The sequence below is a fragment of the Lytechinus pictus genome, chromosome 11 (genome assembly GCF_037042905.1).
Source record: "Lytechinus pictus isolate F3 Inbred chromosome 11, Lp3.0, whole genome shotgun sequence".
Classification (NCBI taxonomy): Eukaryota; Metazoa; Echinodermata; class Echinoidea; order Temnopleuroida; family Toxopneustidae; genus Lytechinus; species Lytechinus pictus.
This window is the reverse complement of record NC_087255.1, coordinates 25,769,226-25,786,211: the sequence shown is the minus strand read 5'-3', so window position 1 is coordinate 25,786,211 and position 16,986 is coordinate 25,769,226. Positions and strand designations below refer to the sequence as shown.

Below are 16,986 nucleotides of genomic sequence, written 5' to 3'. Positions count from 1 at the left end.
CAATGTATGGAGTGCAAGCCAAAAGGGGGCATGAAATCTGTAAATAGTAAACTGATTATACGTATGAACAACCCCATCTGTGTTCACCTCTATCAAAAATGACAAACAAACAAATGAGAAATATAAAATAGATTATGAGAGAAAAAATTACTGTGAAAGAATAAATGCAATGCTGACCCTGTACAGATATACATGTAAAAAGAATCCCAAAATTGGATTCCTTTAATTACAAAATTTGACAAATTTAAATTCCTTGTAGTCATACAACTTACCCACATTATAAGAAACAGCATTCATTACCTATGCATATGTGGTATAAGACAGCAGTCCCTAGGTATAAGGTAGAGTAGGATTTTAAAAAGGCTTCAAGCAAACTTGCACATTCTCAGCAATTATGCTTTTAATCTAAATACTTTGCCCAACACGGCAACATATGGGTGGTATACCATTTGTTACTTCATTATCTGTGCTACATAATTTAATTCATCTGCATTGAAGCCAATGTAATAGGTGGGTGCTTCATAACGCTGTTCGTAAGTTAAGAGCGACTTTAAGAATGACTGGTGATCCTTTTTTTGGTAAATGGTATACACCAAAATGTTCACTGGCGCTGGTAATTAGCGCGTGAAACAGGTTAACCAGTCATTATAAAAGTCGCTCTTAACTTACCAACAGCTTTATGAAACACTCCTCAGGAAATGGGACGCGATGGCTTGCTTATGCTACAGACACATCAACAAAACATCAGACACCGATCAAAGCTATTGCATTATTTTGAATGGCGGTAATTGGTTGATCAGGGCCTCATTAAGAAAAGAAAGATGATATGATAGCAACTCTTGCTGGAAGGTCGGCTTTTATTTGAAGAGCCAATCAGGAAGCAGAATATTTACTGTTGTCAAGGTAGATTAACACTCCAGCAAGAGTTGCTATCATATCAACTTTTTTGGGTCCTGGAGACTGTTTTGTTGGTGTGACTATAACATTACCCCATTTACTGGAGAGTCATATGTCTTAGAAGACACATAATGTGTGAAAGCAAATTATCAGAAGTGAACTAAAATAACTAAGACGATGATAGTCAAAGACAATATTTCAAACCTACACTTATCATCTTCATCAAAAATATATACACCGTAAGAGACATTGTCGATGACTAGTCTTAAACCATTTGCAATCTATGCGTTGCCAATACCTGAACATAATGGCCCAAATTAACAGCGGTGGTTTTGTACCCATGATCCGAAAACATGGTTTATGGAGATTCCCTACGTCATGCTTAATTCACTGCATATTTTGAGAAATATTCAAAAAATGAAGGTAGATTTTTTGCTACAGCTTACAGAATTCATGCTTGTTTATAAGGTAACGTTATTGACCCAATTGTTTGTGTAAATCATGAAATTATTATTGGGGTAATTGATACGGAAACCATAGTAACAAGCCTGATCTGACAGAAGCACACACTTCACATTTGATTTCTTTTCAATACATGCAATGAACTAAGTGTAATTAATGAAATCTACATACACCATTGTTTCAGATCATAGATTCAAAACCAACTTCATGAATATGGGCCATTGTGTTCCGGTGCAGCAGTAACTTTAAAAAAAGGCTTACATGCTACCCAATACTCCACATCACAAAAGAGATATATATACTCATTCAAGCTGAATAAAAGGGGACAGCCAATTCAAAGATTTTTCTCTTTTGAGTTTGGAAAAAAAGTGAGACAAACAATATTAACAAGGATGTTTTATATGTTTCAATAAATCGGACTATGTAAGATGGGCCTGGGTGTGGACAATGAACAATGAAATAGCCATGGCCATCTCTCTATTTGCAATTCAGCACCAGAATTTACTTTTTGTCAGGGAAGTTTCATTTTTTATATGGCTCTGCTTACTTAATCAATTTGTACAAGAAACAATGCTGCTTCTGTAATATGTTTCATAAACAAATGTTTTACACCAATGAGTTGTGTATGAAATATCAGTGTTATGGCCAGTAATGAGGAATAAGAATTTTTTCAAAAATGTTGGACTATCAATATCATCAAGAAGGATAAAACTTTGTGATTTGACAAAACATATTGTTCCTTGGTCTCAATGGTCCCATTTCATTATTCCTTCCATCAGTCCTAGCCATTTTTCTTTCCACTTTTTTTTTCTATTATTTTGGCTTTTCTCTCAAGGTTGGATTTTACTTCAAAAATGCAAAGCATATGTAGAAGGCTTCTTGTGGTATAAGGTTTCTTTTGTTTAGTCCTGATATCTCAAAGATGGTTGACCGATATAACTATTTATGATTTCATGAAAGCCTTGTTCTAAGACATAAAAACTTTTTTCAAAGAAGGCTGAAAGAATAATTCATAAGAATGTGTTTCTGGTTTCATGTAAGCCTTGTACTAAGCAATAAAAGAAATTGTTAAAAGGGTTCAAAAGAATTATGCATAAGAACGTGTTTCTGGTTGTTACATTTGAAACAGGATAAATCGGTACAACTACAAGTAGTAATAGCTCAGTTGCATGTCTTAAATGAAATATATTCAAAACATAGCATGTCAAAAAATTAGAATAAATTACACAAGGACTTAATAATTACAGTGTGAATGATTACTTTGTACAACGGTCAGCATCATGTACACTCAATCAGAGCTCCATCACTTCAGGAATTTATGTTACAAGAAATCACATAAAGGCCTTCTCATAAGAATCACTCGTACTCAAACAGCATAGTCAATCTTCAGAATACTTGATATACTAGAATATTGCAATTGTCACTTAGTCAGATAGAGATGGTCGAAGGGCAACTTTGTAATGTAGTATTTGAACAAAAAATTAGATTCACTGCATGCTCATCAGCTCAAGAAAATTATCAATTACTTTGGTCAAACTATGATTGGTATTGTAAATTTACTTCTGCCAAGGAGACATATATTCATGTTATTGGAAATGCATTTTGGAAATCTGAACCTTTGTTGGCAGTAAGCTTCTGGTCCCTTTTGAAAATCTGTTGGGATTAGAATTAGGCAATGGGTTGAAGAAAATCATGACTCTCAGACAGAAGAAAAGATCATATGCATGAGGATTTTGTACATGAAGATCTCGTGAAATTCTTTTGCACAAATATCTCATGCATGATGATCTTATGCACGAAGATGGCTTATACATAAAAATGTCTTATATATGAAGAGGTCTTTTACATGAAGTGATGAACATCTTGTGGATCAAAATCCTATGCAGGAAGATCTTATAGACAAAAAATCCTATGCATATAGATAATATGAATGAAGATGTCTAAGAGATGGAGGTCTTATGCACTAAAATATCCTATGGATAAAGGTGACTCATGATGATGGTGTTTTGCATGTAGATCTTATGCATTAACTTTTTATGCACAAAGACGCCTATGGTTTGTACCGAGATGTTTTAACCCTAACCCTTCAATATGTAGCACATTGGATGGGGTCAACTGCCATTAAATATTGAACATAATGTATAACTCTTTAAGCATTTCGTTTGAAAGAAAAAATTCCTGCAGCAGGTAAGGAGGCTGTATTCACATCAGCTAAATGCAGTGAAACCCTTTGCTGTATCTATCTCAATACTTATTTTGAGGAATATCCAAATTTATGAGGACTCCATAACCATGATGGATTGTGTGTATGAAAGAACAATTTTGATTGGTTTCTGGTCAATGTTATGACCAAAGTGGACATGTAACAATGATCTTGACTGGTAATTGCTATTCAGATTGGAATTTTTATGTAACTAAGCCGAGATATCCCTGCCAATTGGAGAGTGAACACGTTTGAATTGTTTAATGCAGATATATATGCCTATGGTCCCCCTGTTGGTGAAACTGGAACCAAAGTCCCACATGGTATATTTCTTGTTGGGCTGTGAAGAGAGCGATTCCATCTGGTGCTCTGTATTAAGAGGCTCTATGGTGCCAACCACTATCCTGCAACGACCATTACCTCAGGGTTTTGAAAGGTGATCGCAGCCGTTGCTGCAGTTGTGTTAGGAGATGTGATGCAATGCTATCCCATATGGCATATCACAATTGGATCAGGCCTGCATGCTGCAACATGCACATATAGTCCCATGTATGGTTACTGATGTCCTGGAGTTGTGCTAAGAGCGTGATCCAATTTTTCAGGCCATAATTTGTGCGGCGGCATATCTCAAGGAAGATCAGATTGCTCCCTCCGTCTCCAAAGCGAAATAGTTGACAAGAAGAATTGGGATTGTGAGGAAGGGAAAGGGGGGTGTATTATTGCATGAAGTATTCCGGATGATCAGGCCCGGGCGTGTCCTTCTCAAATCTTTTAGCCTCTTCTTGCATTGTCTCCTTAATTTTGAGTATAGCTGCTGATTCATTCTGGTCTTGTGGACACTGCATCAATAAAGAGCAAAATAAAATAAAGGCATAACATAAATGCAACATGAAGAGTACAATATGATAATGTTACTATCATTATGAGCATTAATTCAGTGGAATTGAAAATTATCTATTAAAACATTTATAAAAATGTGTAATTTCATTCTCTTTCAACAAAAACATAATCTTTAAGGTTGGTAGAAAAAATTCAAATGCCTGAAATTTGCATAAGGACATGACAAATATTCTCATTTTACTGAAAGGAAAAGAAAACTTTTAAAGTATGGTTACCAATCTGAATAATTTTATTAACAACAGCATGTATATTACTAAAACTTAGTATTATATCAGTATTAATGACACAATCAATATATCATTAAACCATAATCAAGAAGTGAACAAACATGTGAGAGATGCATTTGTTTGAGTCATAGCTGAAACAATTGTGCAGATTAATTTCGGGTTGCTGTTGATATTGAAGTGTATAACACTTCATTCATCATCTTATCCCCAATACCTTTTTTTTTACTTTTCATTTCGAAATAGTGAAAAAATAAGCTCTCAAAATCTATTTGCAACAATAATATCAACCAAAGGTTTTCCAACATGCATTAAATACAAAAAGAAATTAGAGTGCCACTTGCTTGTATTTTGGACAGCTTGGCCATAACAATTGTGTAGGTGGATAACTGCTTAACTCATGCTACACATACAGGGTTGATATTCTTTCAAACCAGCTAGTATATACTGAACTCAACCAAACCAAGCAGCCGTAAGTGTTCTCAAAACATATTATGTTTAAAATATAAAAGACACATACTCTTGGTTATACTGTCAGAAAACTCATTTGTGCAGTATGAAAATTAATGGAGTGTCGTGTTTGTAAATGCATTAGCTTTTAGTTACTAGTGGAACTGTACATTCTATGTAGCATGTCATCATCCACAGCATTTCAACAATACCACAAGGCAGTAAATCATAGGTTTAATCTCTTACAGACTTTCCCAATTTTCAACTTACAGTGAAAAAATTTAAATCCGAGAGCAGCTTGATTAAAAAGCCTCAAACGATGAGGTATTTATATCAATTTTCACTCATTTCTTTTTAACTAGCAAGTTTACGAACTTCATAATCATCACCATCTCATAAATATAACTCTATTGAGAAATGACCCTATAGTTTGTTGAATTTGGCAAATCAATCGAGAACTTGACCTATGCCATATTTACATTCATACACCTACCCTCCATACTTTTTGTATGCCCATCAATCATATAAAAAAAGAGTTTGAACAGCAATATGAAAATACCTTTCTATTCTCAGATCAGAGTTAAAGTTAATTGCACTTCCAAAAGAAACTTAAAGTAAATCTCTTATGTTGTGTCTTCATTTAAATTTAGAAACTTGAGACTTGGATTTGGTGTTGATAAGATAGAAGAATAAAAGACCAATAGAGAAAGAACCCTCTTGACTTCAACAAATAATTGCTGAGCAGCTATACTAAACCATTCTCTGTGTGAAGAAAATTTGACATAGCAAGAAAGGTGTTCAGATTTCCAAATCACCAACTCCATCTGACAAAATCTAATCTACAATTGTGCTTCAACGAAAACAAAACGAAAAGAATTTGCTGCTCTATGGTTTTGTTTGGTAACAAGGACAAAAAGCAGTGCATTTTGTGTATATTAAGCATTTAATAAGAAGAGCAAAATCGAACAAAAAAAAGAGAAGTGAGGACTTGGGATAGGACATGTAAGAAAAAGGCACTCACCTAATCGTTTAATGCTGATATTCAATTTAGAAGACCGCCAACTGTGGACAAAATTATTTTGATTGGGAAAATTTGTCATTTCTGACTGTGTCAGCTGTTAGTAGTATAAACTCAGTTTTTAGGTTAATGAAACCATCACCAGAAAGTGGATTATAGTGCATCACAAAAAAAGAGAAAGTGGTTACCAACAGCATATTGGAAATAAAAGTTTGATTTGGTTGGAGGTTAAATATTCATTGGTAGTGCCTTTTGTAAATACAGTGCCCTCAATAGAGTTTTATTAATGATTTGGGATGATTTCATTTAAATAGATAGTTTTATTCAAGATGCTAATGATAGTAATACTATTAGAGTATGGTAGGATTATGGAAATGCTTTGATAAGTAGCTAGTACTTTTTTTCTCAAAATAGACTATTAACATTTGTTGCATGTTCTGCTCTTCAATACACACAATGAAGTATTAATTGACATCTTTAATAGTGTTAGATAAAACAGCTTAGGTACAACATCAGCACATCAGTATGTACGCAGACCTTCGCTGCTCTCAAAAATATTCACACACTGCCCAGCTCTTTCATCCTACCAAAAAATAGCTAGATTATCATATTAACAATTTTTACCACTAATGAAAATATAAAATCATTTCAAAACACCATCATTCGTATTTCAGCAAACTTAGCTCGAATCCAAATAGTTGTAACTTTAATTAAAAGGGGTTTGACATTATTACTAAAGTAAACTTCTACAATGGAGGGTGAAAATGAACACCTCCAATACAACTACCCTACTAAAGTAATTAAGAGTATACAAACTTATCAAACAATTATTCTGCTTGTGAAAGACCACATAAATCACCATCAACAACCATCAAGAATCACATGCCAGGTCAATAAAATGAGGTAATTCTCAAATTAAGGAGTAGTACATGTAGTTTGTCAAAAGATTGAGAAAGGTACTTGCTTCACTGAGCAGTCTTCAAACCATTTAAATGATGATGTTTTTATATCAATATAGGAAGAAGACTCGGAAGACAACATTGTGACCTTTTTTCTAGCTTTCTAGTTTCAATCCATTATGTGTAGAATGAAGTCATATCCTCATCTCTTCCACAGAGACATCATTCTCATCCAAGAAGGAACGTCTCACTTGAAAACATTCCACTGCTACTTAATGCCACAGTAACACTGGTGAAACCAACTACAGGCAGACCAAATTTACTACTTTCTTACCAATGACATACATGTACCATTAGTTGGTTTGGATTCGGTTTCTTTGGCGAGACTGTAGCATAACAATCCATTATAAAGCAGACAACTTTGTCAAGAGAAGTTTGGCGTTTGACTTTGCAGGAGGATCAAACATACCAAGATCTACAAATTTCATGCATTCATCATCTTCACCAAATAATTAGAAAATTATACTGTCATGTCAAGTTCAGCAACACATGATTGTCTAATGGAAACCCATACCGAAGAGTTGCATTTAGAATAGAGCAATATCTTCCATTCCTTATGGCAGTGTAAAACTTCATTAAAGCAGATACAAACATCTATGGAAAAACACGGACATTATAGAATGCTTGCAATCACGGTGCATGTCAATTTGGTATTGATAAAACAAATCCTCATAACGTGAGTAAGATATTCTCCCTCAAAAGAAAGTTTATTTGTCACATTTTTGCCATATCTGCAAAAATCTAGTTTATAACCGCATGTCTTAATGGTTTTCTACATCAAGATTAGGTACCCACATAGCAGATAAAATTAACCATATATGAGACTAATTCATAGACAGCATTGTGAAATGCAAAAAACCTTATCAAGAATATTAACTGTTACTCTGAATGTAGGTTTAACAAAGTGTAGGTTTATCAGAGGTTTCATAGTCTCCCTATAAAGAATGTTAAAAGCGGTTAATTTGTGTTTGATCAATATATATATACACAATTAGTGTTACCGTATATTGATAAATTAGCATAGATATAGAGGGCCTATATGCAAGTAGCAGATGACGAGACACAATAGCCGATATGAAGAAATCGTTTCACTTATACGGGCAAAATACTTGACTTATACTTCACACAGTTATAATGCTATGATTTTCAAACTGCACAATACACTCAAATATCCATTATGTATCGTGCAAAAAACCTTGTACACATGGAGAGCCTTTTTCCTGCTTCACCAGGCAATATGGTATTTTGAAATGTAATTAATGTTCATTTAAGAATCGTTCCTACTAGAAGGCGACAGTTTAGGTAATTAAAAACTACTATACACTGGTAAATTTGATAACATCCCACCGCTGCCACAACTTAACTCTACTATACAAGAGAAAAACAAGTGATTTGGTATTCATGTGTACCATGTAATAGTATTTATAGAGATTGGTTTTTATATAGAAGTAATGATATCAGGGGGCCCATGGTTTAAAAATTACCATGATGGTAACTTTGTCATCCAATGGTAACTACCATGGTAACAATACTTAACGACCACTGCTCAATGTGTATGTGACATACATCAATCAGATATGATTGTTTAAGTTTAAGACCGACCATCAAAGGATGTGACTTAGGCCTCAAATCCCTAATGTCTCTTCATCATTTTGTAACATTCCCATGGAGCTTGGATTACAGGGGCACATCAAAAAGTCAATGCATAGAAGTTACCCTTGGATTTAAAATTTCCCTTCATAGAAAGTTTTGTACAACAGGGCCTGAAAAACAGATTCAACTTGAGTGATTATGATAAAGTGGAGATTACACAGTAAGCAAGAATAGTCAGGTGATTATGGAGGCCATACCATGAAAAGACCACCTTCCATCAATGCTTATACATACACTTCCATGAAAATTCAATGCACAATATGAACTGTAAAAGGGCTTATTATATGCCATAAACTACATGTAAAAAGTGTGAGATGGCTAGACTAAACCAGCTATGTATTGTTAACAATTAATCTAGCTGTTATTTTGATTATATAGATATATATTTCCAGGTTTCCTTATTTCATTACCATTTCAAGAAATCATATTACAATAATAAGAGAGGGCACTTCCAGTAATTATTTTTTTACATACAAATATTTCATGTTAATGAAATTTATCATTGATCTGTAAGTTTCATACTGCTCAAAGCACACACAAACACAAAATGTCACAGTGATTATGTCCAATCAATTGTTATGTTCCACTTTTGTGGTCAAACTGAACAATTAAACTGAGGGATGACTGATCTTTGATGTTCCGCTGAGTCATATTCTAACCCAAGTCATATTCTTTATGAATTATTGACCATATACTAAACCCAATGACACACTACAAAACCTCTTTGCAATCTGATTTTGGAAATTAAAATAGTAATTAATATGAATAAACTAAAGAGGAGTCATAATGTCAATATAACCAATTTGTAGATTATATCTTTGAACATATACAAAAGAAGATTTACTACAGGTGTATGAATTGAAGAGACATCATATCCATCTTGCAGTACGCTCTAATTTGTATTTGATTAAGCATTTAAGAACCGATGGATTGCAGGAAAAAGAACTATTTTTAAATTCTTTATTCATTTTTAACCTAAAAAATAGTAATACATTTTAAACTGTTCACTTTGAAGTGCCATGAATTTATAAGAATATCTGATAGCAGTTAGTTTGTGTAGTGTACAATGGGCTCCAGATAATCGCAAGACAATACACTTATTAAGTCAAGAGCGGGCAGCAAAGCTGTCCATTGTAAATGGCACTTACGTTTTCGGCATATGGTGGGAACATCTGTGGGGTCATGGAACCATTGTCTTCTCTCGGCGTCCCTGGCCCTCCTGGGCCACCCGGTGGATTGCTTGCTGGTGAACTCTTCGGCATGCCATCCATCTCACCGTTCATCACAGGAGGAATGTCTTGACTGCCCATTGGCATAGGTCCATCAGGGCCAGAATTCATTGGAAAGTTCTGCTACAGAGACAAAAGATTCAAAGAAAACTAAATTCAGTAACACTTAAAATGTGGTCCCAAAGATAAATGTGGTCTCACACGGAACATCACTTTATCATCAAGGCCAAAATTCATTGGAAAGACTGGCTACAAAAAGAAAAGATTCAAAGAGATCTTACGTACATGTATCTCCAAAATAGGTATGGAAAGAAGTGTTCAAATGGGAGAGCACTTCTTCACCAGGGCGAGCAAAATTCTGATCCGAACAGAAAAGATTCAGAGATTCACAGGAATATCTTGATTATGCCCATTGGCATAGGTCCATCAGAGCTAGAATTCATTAGAAATTTCTGCTACAAAGAAAAAAGATCCAAAAGGAATGTCAGTATCTTCAGAAGTAGTCTTAAACAAGAGTATTCAATCAGAAGACCATTCCCTCATCAGGGCCAGAAGTCATTGGAAAGTTCTGCTACAGAGACAAAAGATTCAGAGAAAACTAAATTCAGTATCACTTAAAACGTGGTCCCAATGATAAATGTGGTCTCAAACGGAACACCACTTTATCAAAGTTTGGCTACAAAAAGAAAAGATTCAAAGAGAATTTAAGTACATGTATCTCCAAAATAGGTATGGAAAGAAGTGTTCAAGTGGGAGAGCACTTCTTCACCAGGGCGAGCAAAATTCTGATCCGAACAGAAAAGATTCAGAGATTCACAGGAATATCTTGATTATGCCCAGTGGCATAGGTCCATCAGGGCTAGAATTCATTAGAAATTTCTGCTACAAAGAGAAAAGATCCAAAAGGAATGTCAGTATCTTCAGAAGTAGTCTTAAACAAGAGTGTTCAATCAGAAGACCACTCCCTCACCAGGGCAAAAGCCATTGGAAAATTCTACTACAAAAAGAAAAGAGTCACGTTTCACAGGATGAATGACTCAACTGTTGATCAGCATAATTCCATCAGGCCAGAAAGTTCTGCTTCAAAGAAATAAAATTAAAAGAGAATTTCAGTATCTCTAAATGAGGTCTATGACTGGGGTGTCCAAGCCGAAGAGCACTTCCTCAACAATGGATTTTGTACAAGTGAGTAGCAAAGAAAACAAGGGACATAAGTTGCACAGATCATCCAGGATGTCCAGAGGAAGTCAATATTGATTCCCTTTAAATGAATATACATCATGTAACCTCAAAACTTTCTTCAAAGAAGAAAGCTAAAAGCAAAAAAAAATCATTCCACACTTGGCTTTGTACAGGTAATCACCATGGGCAACAGGGGACTAATGGTTCACAGAATATTTCTTGCTTCTCATGATCTTGCCTTTTTCATGTTAAGAAATAGTCTGAACAAATTTCCCATATCAACATCTTAATCAATCAAGAATATAATACATTTCTTGCCCCCTTTTAACCATTATTCATGATTCACATGATAATATTAAGAACATAATGAAAATAATTCTTGCTATTTGTAAACACTTACTGTGGACACCCACTTATAACTGTAGTCGACTTGTAATGAAGAATTAAGTCAACCTCTTTTCAATTGAAACATTGCCCTAGTGAGAGGTATTCATAAGGGTAAATTGCCAATTTGTCCACTCACCATATGGTCTACCTTCATTTACTCCAATGCCATTCCGTCCATCAACATTTCGTCTAAGAACCATTTGGCCAAATAACCATTTGGTCCAATCATCACTTCGCCTAAACACCAGTTTGTCTATGACCATTTCATCTAATAACTAGTTAGTCTAATATCCATTTTCTTTTCATTCATTTCGCCCAATCAACACTTTTCCAATCAGACCAAATGGTTTATGGATTAAATGGCTATTGGACTAACTGGTTATTAGATGAAATGGTGAGTGGGCAAAATGGCAATTAGGCCATGTGGATAGTGGACAAATTGATGACAGACCAAATGATAGTAGACGAGCTGGTAGTTAGAAGAATTGGCATTAGACTAATTGGAAATAAACCTTCATAAGACCCCTGTTCTTGATCATTTGTGTATCAAATTGCTGAGACACCAAGACACACTGGTAATTTTTTCTTTCAAATATTTCAAGATAATTCTTACCCCTGGTCCCATGGCTCCGCCAGGTACTGACTTCATCATTGAAAACATGCTGTCACCTGAATTAGAGGAATCTGTGAAGAGAGAAAGAATCAGAAAATCATTGGCGATGTAATCTATATAAGGGTCATAAAGTTGCATTTATTCCTCAAATACAATAAATGGAAATTTCCATTTTACATGGTATTTTGAACATAAATACCTAAAAATATAGAAATAAATACTTGTATTTTAAATGAAATAAATGAATTTAAATCACATATTACAGAGTGCTACATATTTCTTGACCCATTACCAAATGCAAACATGTGACATTTGCACAAACCTATAGAATTCCAGGACACAGTACACAATGGGTTTAATAATGGTGGCAGCGGTGGGATCAATAAAGGGTATTAACACAAAAGATCCATTCCTAGATCAATGCCTTATTTCATTAGACTTGCTATCAATAATAACACTATCAATTCATGCCAAAGTTGCTCCTAGCCAATCCAATCACAGTATATCAGTAGCTTGCAACAAAAATCTTATGTTTGATATTGACATCTTTCTTTTATACAGAGATACAGACCATACAAAAAGTAAGTGTACATGTAACCGAGGTAGGAAATATCGTGAGGAGTTAAACAAGCATGACTGATCATTGAGATTATACAGTCAAACATGTATATAAAGAACAAGAAAAACAGTCTTTATGAGCAGGTGGTCTTTATAGAGAGGTCAGTTTATACATGTTTTAATGGGGAATTATTTCCAAGGAACTGAAATTGTGGTCTTCATAATTATACAGGTGGTCACTAAAGCAGGTTTGACAGTTTATTGATATGTCTGTTTTTTATTCAAGATTAGATTAATTGGATAAATTCATCATGCATATAGAATATATGTTAATAGAAGGCACCATGAATGGTAATTCATTCACAATATGTCAGTAAGTTTAGAGATTGTTAAATACCTTGAGGACTAGGCATTATCGGAGTACCAGGAGGCCCTCCACCCGGACCACCAGGCGGACCCTGTGACGCAGAATGAACAACAGAGGAACGAGAGAGAAAGAGGAGTAGAGAGGGAGATGAAAAGAGCCAGAAATAGATAAAGAGACAGAAATAGATGCAGAGAGAATAAGGAGGTATAAAAAGAGTGATACAGCAAGAAAGAGAGAGATGGAGAGAGAAACAGAGAGATAGGAAAATATATTACATATAGCAAGGAAGAGAGAGAGAGGAAAGTGGATAGAGAGGAGGCAAATATGAAGAGAAAGAAAAAGGGAAAAAGAACGATAGTAACCAGGCAATGATAGGGAAATGGGTTAGAAAGAGATAGATAGAAATGGAGCAGAGAAACAGGGAAAGTGATAAAACAAAAGAGAGCAAAAAGTGATAATAAAACAGTGGGATAAAATTCAAGTTTTACAGATAAGTGGGACAATATTAAGATTGGGAGCAATTGAAAATTATTATTGAAAAAAAAAATCAAATTGCATTAAAAAAAGAAAATGAAAATATGTTTAATATGCATTACACATGGTTTCCAAACACAAGATAAACTGTCCCACTGTCCATCAAAATGCATGAATTTGTAATACTCATGCTGTAATCTCATCTAAACAATCTATATTGTGTATCTTTCTCAAGATCTGTTGTGTAAATTTCCCTACTAGTATAGATATCATTTTGTGTGATATATCATCAAAGTGAAGCATGAAGTTCGCATATTCAGCATCAATAAATTATTTTCCAAACTTAGAAAAGTCATTATTTACTTCATTTTACAAATCTACAAAAAATAAACAGCATTTTACTTGCTGAAGGACTATATATAACTTACTGATGCTGCATTGGGATTCCACGGCCTCCCGCCTGGCCTGTAAACAAAATAAAAAGGATTTAAATAAATTCTGATCTGAATTCACGACAGTTTCGACCCCCTGTTGGTTTAAACCCGTCCTGAAATATTCAAGCAAGTGCATACACTTTTTCTAATTGAATAACAATTTTGCTTTAAATATGCACATGAGTAATGTGCACTTATATACGCCAATTGTATAGTGCTAAGATAAAATAAGTTGGAGTTGAACCTCTGTTATGTTTCAATCCTCTTTTTTATCATTGGAACTATTCCAGTAAAATGAAAAATTGCTGAGTTTTATCCACTCACTGATCCACCCACTGAGTTGACTTACCCTTTGTTCTCATCCCATAAGGTACAATAATAATTTGTCTACAAAACAGTTCTTCTACTTACAATTCAGTCTGATTGTCATTCCACTTTCCATTTATGCTATACCCATTTTATATAATATCCACTTGGTCTAACACTACTTAGTCTTAACCCTAAAAAGACTGGGGGGGCTGAATCAGCCCCCCCCCCCCCTCGACATTTTTCCCGATAAATCTGTAACGCGAAAAGCTGGCACCGCGCCGTTACATGACTTTATTCTTTCAAGTCTTGCGCAACTTTTGAGACCAAATTTGCGATGCCCGGGTACGTGGTTCCGAAATTACGCAACATTTTGTAAGTGCATGTCGACCCGAAATTGCTCAAAAACGTGAATTTGTGTACAAATCCAATGCAAATTGTGTTTTCAGCCAAAATTCATAAATGTATCATTATTTTCAATTTTACTAATCAAACTCAATTAATTTCATCTTGTTTATGGTCAAAATAAAGTAGCGGACGATTTCCATTGAAAAAAACAGTAAAAAACAAAGGGTCGAAAAACAAAGAAATACATAAGAAATTTTAAAAACAATAAAATACATAAGAAAAGAATTGTGAAATTGAATTTTTTAAAAGTACATTTGATCAGAATCCTTCAAAGAGTCTGAGAATTAAAAATTAGCAGTTTAGAGGCCTTATTTAGTTAATTAGAGCAAATCTTTGATTTTACGCATAAATTAGTATAATAAATGAATTATGAGATTTTTCGGAAAATTTTATCCTACAGTCTTGGAGATTATGCCATGGGTAATGCACGTGCCAATTTTCATCGCGATCGCGCGGTTGACGGTTGAGATCATAGCCCCCCCCCCCCCCAATCTTCTTAGGCATCAAAATAGCCCAGTCTATTTAGGGTTAAAGGTGAATAGAGGATCCAGAATCATTCCTGGGAGAAATGAGCTGGTAATTTGAGCATGTGCTGTTGGTGATTTGAGTCACAATTGGCTATCCATAGTTTAACCACAACTTAAGTCCAGAGTTTGAATCAAACCATAGTTCAGAATACGGACTAAATGTTCAATTACGATGCTTTATACCAATTTCATGTTACTTTCGGTTCCTCAAGGATGTTCACTGTAGACCACTGAAATGGAAACGACAGTAGAATTCTACCACATCCCACCATACCCTATAACTGAACTTAAATTGGTAATGATGATTATTACATTGACCGTGCTCCTTTTGTACATGCAGATACATTATTCAAAACTGTGCCAATATCATCTTTTGTGTTTTCACGGTGGAACATTGATTTGATAAGAAGACAACTGAAGAATCTGGCATCTTGGATCTAGGCTCATTGCGCAGCATCAACAATGTATGCCATCGACGACGAAGGTCTGATGAAAATTGCAGCCTCACAAGTGAGGGCATACCAGAGGGGTAATATTTCATAATCATGAAAATAAAAAATGTTTTCTCAATAACATATTATGTTATGATGGGTGGCCCGCTAGGAGACAGTTCAAATGAAGTGGCTACCCTACGTAGATAAGACATCATCATATTTATGGTTCCATGACATTTGCTCCGGCAACAATTGCTCCGATGGAAATCTGCATGTTAAGCCTAACATATAGCCTCACCTCAAGAAATAAACCCTAATCCTTATCTTAACAAATAACTATTGAAATCCAAACTCTAACCGTATGCCCTCCAAGCTATTAAGATGAGAGCTAATGTTGTAGGAGCATATGTCGTGTCACCATAATGAACAGTACTTACATTGACATTGGCATTCCTCCTGGCATTGAATTCAAAGGCCCCCTCATTCCGGGACCACCATAATTCTAATGAAAAGGAAAAAGAATAAAAATCTTGACTTGCTTTAACTGAACTTACAAAAGCATAAATGATCTAAGCAGTTTAGGAAAGAACACTATATTCAACAAGCACAGTCAACCTTCTGAAGTTGGTTAAGAAAAAAAATATTTTTCTCTCCTCCAAATGTTGGTGATTTTTAAGTTAACTAATGCCCAACTGGGGAAAATGTTTTCATCTAATTTGTATCAAACTCATTCATTCTTGTACATACCAAAGAGGTTATTTCTCCAGGTGTGCAACAGTTATCACATTGAAATGAAACTATTTGTATTCACAATCTTTGAAAAAAATGTGACAGAGGTATATTTTCATTTTAAAAAAGCTTTAGAGAAATGTAAATATTCATTGACAAGGTACATGTAGCATGGATAACTTTAGGGTTTTTCATTAAGGGTATAAAATAAATGTTCTGAGAAATACATGTATGTATATGGAGTATGGATAACAGGATTGACTATTCATATGCAAATCAAAGAAAAGATCAAAGTCACAGGCATAATAAACATTTTGAATTTAAAATTCAAATTCCTTGAGCTTGTTAAATATTTTCATGAATAAGTGTTGGTTGCATAAATGGGCTTTACAATCACATTCATTAATTTCAAACCCTTCCTTTACTAGTAAATTTGAACAAACGAGGACATTTTTGCTGAAAGTTGCCAAAGTAACACCATACCTGTTGAAAATGGTATGGATCTACTTTTCGGATATACAAGAAGCCATATAAGACGAGTTTAGAACTTAGGATACAAATAAAGTGAGACA

General features: G+C 34.7%; 1 protein-coding gene across 4 annotated transcripts in view; it reads right to left on the bottom strand.

Moving 5' to 3' along the window:
- Positions 1-1,603: 1,603 nt before the first annotated feature.
- The window catches only part of LOC129271077 (single-stranded DNA-binding protein 3-like), a 58,027-nt gene continuing 42,644 nt past the window's right edge, over positions 1,604-16,986 (bottom strand). The window contains exons 10-16 of one of the 4 annotated variants that reach the window (XM_064106214.1): positions 16,123-16,187; positions 14,005-14,041; positions 13,133-13,193; positions 12,178-12,248; positions 9,915-10,115; positions 6,158-6,198; positions 1,604-4,401 (exon numbers count right to left, since the gene is read on the bottom strand). In XM_064106214.1, coding sequence (XP_063962284.1) covers positions 6,184-6,198; positions 9,915-10,115; positions 12,178-12,248; positions 13,133-13,193; positions 14,005-14,041; positions 16,123-16,187 — 450 coding nt within the window. In that variant the 3' untranslated portion in view covers positions 1,604-4,401; positions 6,158-6,183. Of the gene's footprint in view, positions 4,402-6,157; positions 6,199-9,914; positions 10,119-12,177; positions 12,249-13,132; positions 13,194-14,004; positions 14,042-16,122; positions 16,188-16,986 lie in introns of all 4 variants that reach the window. The other 3 variants (XM_054908433.2, XM_064106212.1, XM_054908432.2) reach the window with 3 other exon arrangements.